The sequence below is a fragment of the Sebastes umbrosus genome, chromosome 14, assembly GCF_015220745.1.
Source record: "Sebastes umbrosus isolate fSebUmb1 chromosome 14, fSebUmb1.pri, whole genome shotgun sequence".
Lineage (NCBI taxonomy): Eukaryota > Metazoa > Chordata > Actinopteri > Perciformes > Sebastidae > Sebastes > Sebastes umbrosus.
Window position 1 is genome coordinate 21072070 of NC_051282.1, and position 7798 is coordinate 21079867.

At 40.0% G+C, this 7798-nt stretch overlaps 1 protein-coding gene across 1 annotated transcript; it reads left to right on the forward strand.

Annotated features, from left to right (window-relative positions):
* Positions 1–530: 530 nt before the first annotated feature.
* On the forward strand, positions 531–6748 carry p3h4 (prolyl 3-hydroxylase family member 4 (inactive)). Its single transcript, XM_037793019.1, has 7 exons — positions 531–1138; positions 2730–2879; positions 3052–3223; positions 3305–3433; positions 3520–3665; positions 4156–4239; positions 6165–6748. Exons 1-7 carry the CDS (start codon positions 665–667, stop codon positions 6315–6317), a joined length of 1308 nt encoding a protein of 435 aa, XP_037648947.1. The 5' UTR covers positions 531–664; the 3' UTR covers positions 6318–6748.
* The last annotated feature ends 1050 nt before the right edge of the window (positions 6749–7798 follow it).

The following is a 7798-nucleotide window of genomic DNA, read 5'->3' on the forward strand; positions in this document are numbered from 1 at the left end:
AACATGCATGCAGAGGTATTGTATCCTACAATTTTTCAACCTAAATACCTCAGACCTGTTTCATAGTGATACACAGAAACACATTTCAATCTGTTAAGATTAAATGAGATAATCCTTTATTGGTCTCCGGACTGTATCTAATAACTGTTGAACATAACATTGCTGTGAGCCTTCCGTTCTGTGAATAATAAAAAAATATGTTGAGAAAAAAAAAAGAAATAAATACAGAAGATTTACTGTAATGCCATGGGGAAAGTGATGGAGGGAAGAAAAACACATCAAAAATCTAAAGCACTGCAGCATGCTTTGAATAATGGCTGGCTGTGAAATTACAAATTTGTGAAATTTGGAGAAAATGGACTCAACATATAATATATATCTAATATATGTATATATATATTATACATATGTATATATATATATACTATATAGTATAGTTTAAATATCTATATATATATACTATACTATATAGCTTTAAGAGCCATGGTGCAAATCAGTTGGGGCTTTTATTTTGAAAGTTCTGACCAGATGTTCTTGTTTCCAGCATGTAGTTTCTGTTTTCTCAGCCTACGTGCAGGCAGACATGAGCATTCCCTGGTAAAGAAAGAGGAAGTTTCCTTGATCCATTCAAAACAAGCAGTCCTGCTGTGGCCGGTGGAGGTTAATGATGCTCCTGAGCAGCAGCAGCAGCAGCAGCAGCAGCCTGTATCTGTGTCTGGTCCTCCTCATCCCGGTGGCTCTGGTGGAGGCTCAGTATGAGAAGTACAGCTTTAAAAGTTTCCCCCCGAAGGAAATCATGCCGCTGGACTCATCCTACAGCTACGCGCTGGAGCAGTACGGGGCCCAGAACTGGGCGGAGAGCATCAAGTACCTGGAGCTCAGCCTGCGGCTCCACCGGCTGCTGCGGGACAGCGAGGCGTTCTGCGGCCGCAACTGCAGCTCGGTGAGCCGTGACAACGAGACGCTGTTCTCGGACAGCAGCCTCCGCGTCGTGCGACACATCCTCCTGAGGGCTGCGTGCCTCAAGAAGTGCAAGAAGGATTTCCCTGTGTTTAACCTCTCGTATCCTAAGAGGGATTTACTGGAAACTTTCGAGAAAAGGGTGCCATATCGGTACATCCAGTATGCACACTACCAGGTGAGTCCAAAAGCTTCATTTGGAGAGTTTTGTGTGTGCCTAACAGTGAAACGTAGGCCCTATACTACTACATCCTGACACCAAAAACTTCCCAAAGTCCACTTTTTTAGTGGATGTTGTAGAAAATGTAATATAAAGTGACATAAATGCGATTTGGCCCTTTGTAAACTCATTGGAATATGCACAATAACGCAGGAGCATATACAGTAATGTGGATTAAGCATTACCATAACTGTGCGTAATGGGCGCAATCACACTACAATGTGTGGCAGTCAGTTTCTGGAGCCTTTGGTTTGACTCACCGAGAGGACATTTCTTGATGTGCAATAGTTTCCCTGCTGCTTTTGTTGCTCCCTCCTGCAGACCTCAAAGCATTAGTTGAGTATGTGCCACGTCTCTTCCAGTGTTCACCTGAAACAATCCCCCTATTCTTCTCTGCCTCTGCCAGGCTGGGTGATGGGGACTATAGGTCCAAGGCAAAGAAAACACATTTTTGACTCATTCTTGGTTTTAAAAAGTGTGCAAAGATCTCAAGGTGATCTCTATGTTATTGTAGACAACATTCATTCTATTGGTGTAATAAACAGCCACCATCTGAACCCATTGAACTGACTGCTGGGACTTGCTATAGTTATGTCTGGTAAATTAAAAGGAGAATCAAAGCTCTCCATGATCAAACAGCCTCCCAGATCAACAAACATCCTTTTAAGCTCTAGTTTACAGGATTTACATGACTTTGTTTTTACTCACTGTGTTTGTTTTTCATGAATATATGCAATTATCAGCATCAAAAGGTGGATCTCTCCTCTTCTGTGAGGAGGTAGTTGAACTTGTTTATTACATTTAGCCAAGGCTACTCTATACAACTGTCCTTTTTTTCTTAATGTATTTCACATTTCTGCATACAGCACCACATTAGTTTTCTATTCACTGACTTCAACAATAATTCATATTCTGACATCAGTGATCTACATCTGTAGGTAGTTGTTGGAGCAAAAGGAGTCAGAGTAGGGATTCATGCCGATACTGACTCAAATAGCTGGATCGTATGTCAGTGACAATGTGGCTAATCTATTAAATTCAATTCTATGTTAATATACTATATGCATTATATACTGGAATTTTATTCCTGTTTAAGTTTTGACCAATTTGTTCCTGCATTAAAAAGGTTTACAATGAATTGTTAATCCTGTTAATTTTGAAGATTTTTTACCAAGTTGCTGGCGTACGATTTATTATTGTAATAATAAATAACAATTCAATGAATTTATATCTATTATTTGTTAAATTTTGTTTTATAAAGTTAGGAAAGCAATGTTTAGGTCAAGCCTGATGTTGCCTTACACATAAATGAATGATCCCAGTCACTTCCACACAGTGACGCATTCAGCTTATTAATTAAACACTGGTATTGGATCGGTGCTCCGTATCGGCCGATACCCAAAGCCCAGGTATCGATATCGATATCGGTACTGAAAAAGCTGGATCGGTGCATCCCTAGGTCAGAGGTCACGTTAGGCTAAGAGCTGCTGTTTCCCTTCATGCCAGTGAGAGTGATGTTGTTTCATACTTTAAAATTATCCTTCCTCAGCTTAACAACGTGGAGAAGGCTATTTCGGCGTCTCACACCTTCCTGAAGAAGAACCCAACTGATCCCCATTTGACCAAGAACATGAACTACTACAAGACGCTGTTTGATGTGGAAGAATATCTCATCGACCACGAGGAGCAGCCATACGAAGTTCGTAGATTAACATTTTCATTCTTATCAAAAAATCAAAACAATGTACATTTACATTAACACTGCTCTATGACTAAAGGAGACACCCCAAGTGGTTAGGAGGAGCGAAGCTCCTCCTATAACGCATGCTAAACTATTCAAACTTTTACAAACACATGTCTTTGTCTTCCAGAGTGTTTTCCTGAAGAGTGTGACACTTTACAACAACGGCGACTTCAGCGGCAGTGCCCGAAACATGGAGCAGGCCATCACGCATTTCTTTGAAATATACAGTCTCTGCTTGGTGGGCTGTGAGGGCTCATATGAGATCTTAGAGTTCAAAGACTTCTATCCCACCTTGGCAGGTAAGAAGAGAGCAATAAAAGAGAGCTGTTTCAGTTCAGAGTGTTTTAGATAAGAAAATAACATGCTTCTTGTTGCCTCAGATCTCTACACTGATGTGCTGAAATGTAAGGTGAAATGTGAGGAGCACCTGACTCCCAGCGTTGGAGGCTTCTTCGTGGAGAAGTTTGTAGCCACCATGTATCACTACCTCCAGTTTTCCTATTATAAATGTAAGACAAAAACTCTGGATTCAGGCTTTTGACAGCAATCTGTGTTAACATTGTTTTAACATGTATTATTTTGTGATCCTCTACAGTGAATGATGTAAAGAACGCTGCTCCGTGTGCAGCCAGTTACATGCTGTTTGACCGTAAAGACCAGGTGATGCAGCAAAATGTAGCGTACTACCGCTTCTACCGGTCACAGTGGGGACTAGAAGAAAAGGACTTTCAGCCTCGGCCCGTGAGTGAAACAAAGACCTCATTACTATTCTCTTCTGGTACTTCCTGCACTTTGGTAGTTGAACCATAGGCAGCAGCAGAGAGTGTTAGCAAATTACACATTGGCTGCACTAAACCAAAGCAGGAAACCTATGGCATAAAGCGGTCCTAGCTTGAACATTAACACAATCTCAGGGTGGTAATTAGAAAGCCACGTACTCTCATAAGACGGAGTTGTTTTCCAATCTTTTTTGCTTGGTTTAGATTTGTCAGCGGCTGCACTGTTCCTGCTCTGTGTGGTAAACGTCTTTGCCTTCTGAAGCTGCCACAGCTTCAATTAAATTTGACACTGCTGTAAATACTTTAAGGCTTCCAAAATGAGAGGCCAAAAAAAGCAGTAAACAAAAGGACAACAGGGCAAATTTGTTGCTTAGTGCCGAGCTATAAAACAGGCTTGTTGTCGCCTGCTGCTTGAGTCAACACAACATCTGACGTCACGTTTGTTTTTTCAGGAGGCACTGAAGTACTTTAATGAGACGACCAAGCAGAAAGAGATGCTGGAGTTTGCGCAGAACTACCTACAAACTGACGATGAGGTATGTTGTTGTTGCGAGGCAGAGATGGTGGCAAACTTACAGGAAGCATTTGTTTTGGGCTGCAGAGTGATATTGTGAGCACAGCAGCCACGTTTAGTTATCCCTCTCTTTGCAATCAAAAATAATGGGTTTTTAATATATTTTTTTATAATTAAAAGGAAGAAAAAAGGTCTTTAAAGCGAGCATATGTAACTATTTTTAAACAGCGTCAATGTAGCCACAAGTGACAATTATGAAATAATGTTAAATGCTAAAACATATTGTAGCAGTAGCACGAATAGAGAACAATCTTAAAGGTACAGTGTGTAGGATTTGGCGGCATCTAGTGGTGTGGTTGCCGATTGTAACCAATTGAGTACCCCTCTGCTCACTCCTCCCTTTCCAAGACTGGTTATGGGAGCCACTGAGTGCAAAACTGTGGTAACGCTGTTTGCTTCGCTCAGACGTCATCCTTACCATAATAACAGTACTTTAGGTGCGACGGAAGTCAGACGGCGGCTGGTGGTGGTACCACAGTTTTACACTCTATTGCTTACGTTACCGCAGTTTCACAAGCGCGTCTTGCCTGGCCTTCGGGTAACGTAAAGACACGAAAGGCTCTCTCTGTGGACTCCGTGAAGAGGACCTGCTCCCTATGTAGATATGAAGGGCTCATTATAAGCTAACAAAAACACAACGATTCTTAGTTTCAGGTGATTATACACAAATAAAAACATAGTTTTGAATATTCAATTTCTGCTAACAGATCCCCCAAAATGCTATACAATGTTCCTTCACAAGGATGAAAAAGGTCTTTAAAGCGAGCCCAGTAACATTTTTTTAAACAGCGTCAATGTAGCCACAAGTGACAATTATGAAATAGTGTTAAATGCTAAAACATATTGTAGCAGTAGCACAAATAGAGAACAATCTTAAAGTCAGTGGACTGACTCATATATGTGTGTATTTATCTGCAAAACCACAGCTAATATTAGCCACCATAAGCTACTGGTCATCCAAATCAGGTTGTAGCTGCAAAACTGTTGAGTGCATTGAATGACAATGCATGTAGAAATTTCCTTAAAGACACAATAGATTATAGTATCATAATTTCTATAATCTACCAGTTAGAAAAAAAGATACATTCTAGACGGATTAAAGGCTCATTTCACCCAAAAATTAGACAGGTTTTTTACTTACTTCAAGTATGTCGCTATGCTGATTTATCTGATGAGGTTTTCAGATATCCATCCCTGAGATTTTTTTTTATCTGCACAAACAAAATTCCACCAACCTCCATTGTGCTAGGGGTGGCGGCAGAGACAGACATCTCAAAACCTCAGCAGATAAAACCCAAACTGTCTCCACGGCTAGACCACCCCAGTGAACTCACACTTTAACTTGGCTCAACAAAAGCTAAATTGGCGGTTCTAGTTGGAGTTTGGGCATTTGTTTTCCTGAGTACAAATGCCACCTTTCATTCCAGTTTATCAAATATCCTAAAACATGTTTGGGGATATAAACTTTTACGTTGGAGGAATAAACCAGCAGACTAAGTGCACGCTGCTGTTGTGGTTAAGGAAAGGGAAGCACAAGAGAAAAAAAAGTCTGAGAGGATGAAAGGGAGAGGAGAGGGGATGAAGGCTGCGGAAGGGAAAGCAGGAGGGGGGCTGTGTTTTCCGCCAGCAGCATGTGGTATGTGGCTGGGAGGTGTTAGCCACTGAGACTGTGCCACATCCATTTAACTCAGGTCAGCCCCTCCCATCTCTACTCACTGCCTGGACCTGAGAGCTGGAGAGGAGGACTGGGAGAGAGGCTGAATTACAGGCTGCAAAAGTGACAGATTTATAGACAGAAAAAGGAAAAGGGGTGCCAGATAGAATGGAAGTAAGATAGTAAAATGCTTGCTTGCTGTTGACTGTGAGTGTTTTGTGTTACCTTTTAAGGACGAGGTAAGTCCAGAAGAAATGGCCTCCTCTCGCACAGATCATCATCCTGACGCTGAGTTTGAGGGTATGGGCGACTACGAGGAGTCCTTCCTGGCTGAGTGGTGGCAAGAACCCAAAACGAAGTCGGATGCCGGAGAGGTCGTAGACTGACATCTGTCCTCGTCTCCTGTGCAGAAAGCTTCCTCATCCGGTTCCGTCCACCTCTCATGACAACAATCTAAAAAATGTTGACCTCCATACAGACAGACATTCCCAACAGTATTTAGCAGAAAAAGCACAAATCAGCTGTGTACTTTCAACCAGCTGGAAAAATAAAAGAACTCATCCGTCATGTTGATCAAGATCAGAGATCGACATATTCTGTCTTGGCTGTCATCAGCCTTTTAAAACGGTTATTTTTATAATCAGTCACTGGCCTGTATGACAACACTTGTCAATGACTTTTCTACAGTTTTTATTTAATGACAGCTGAATGCTCATGTATAAGGAAGGTGACGTTTCTTATGCTGAATGATTTGTCAACCACGAATTGGGTTGTTGTTGTTGTAATTTGCTCACAATTAAAGTAATATTTTAATATATTTTTGTTGTTTTTGTCACTTATTATCAATACCAACAACCAATGTGATTGCATTAGTTTTAAATTGATTAGTTGATTTATTTTGATAATCAATAAATCATTTATCGATGAGTAATTTATAATGAAAAAAGTCAAAAAGTCGCTGGTTCCAGCCTCACAAATGTGAGGATTTGCTAATCTTTTCCGTTTTATATCGTAAATTGAATACCAGAGTTTAGTCTGATTTAAAGAACCATTAAAGGTCAGACAAAACAAACAATTTGAAGACGCCAATTTGGGCTCTAGGAAGCTAATAGTAATTTTTGCTATATTATTTGATTTTATAGACTAAAAATAATCGATACATTAAAAGTGATTCAGTGTATTAAATGAGTTAGGTTATTGTTTTAATAAATCAACTTTCTTAAATGAATGTAACTCGTCAGTGCGTGCCTCTCTTTGTGTGCGGCAAGCGGGAGAGCAAACAGTTTTTTGACTACATTGAAAAGTTGTTTTTTGAAAGGCTAAACACCAACAAATATGGATTGCAGCAGAATATTTCATTAGATAGGAAATAAATATCCTTTTAGATAGTTTTTTATACAGGCTTTTGTATAAATTATCCAGTGTGTTATTACGATTTTAGTTATACATGTGCAAATCTGATTTTGACAAACTCAGAGCAGATAAACCTGGCGCACCCCCTGTGATCTTTGGCCCCGGACCCCAGGTTGGGAACCACTTCATTAATTGATAATAAAAATAATTGTCAGTCGCAGCTTCAGATTGAAGCATACCTATTGTGGTACATAAAGGGAAACAATAACGATGTATAGTTTTACACTGTTTTGACCTTAATTACTGTGTTTCTTACCCACTGTAATTTAAAGTAAAGAGGATTATGATTATATTTCTTTCAGAAGCAGAAAACCCGGAAGTCTAACCATCTATTAAAACCATAAACTATAAATACCATAACAAGGTTGTGAGAGTAGGTGTTTCATTTTTTAGTATTTTATTTTTCTTCCACTTCAAATCAACTGCAAGTCTCAGTTCATTTCTCTCTTTTTGT

What these genes read in the sequence shown, in the direction of transcription:
- p3h4 (XM_037793019.1), top strand. Translation starts at nt 665, where the DNA reads ATGATGCTCCTGAGCAGCAGCAGCAGCAGCAGCAGCAGCCTGTATCTG. An exon ending in CCAGTTTTCCTATTATAAAT is followed by an intron (nt 3,434 to 3,519) that starts GTAAGACAAAAA and finishes GATCCTCTACAG; the next exon opens with TGAATGATGTAAAGAACGCT. An exon ending in AGGACTTTCAGCCTCGGCCC is followed by an intron (nt 3,666 to 4,155) that starts GTGAGTGAAACA and finishes TTGTTTTTTCAG; the next exon opens with GAGGCACTGAAGTACTTTAA.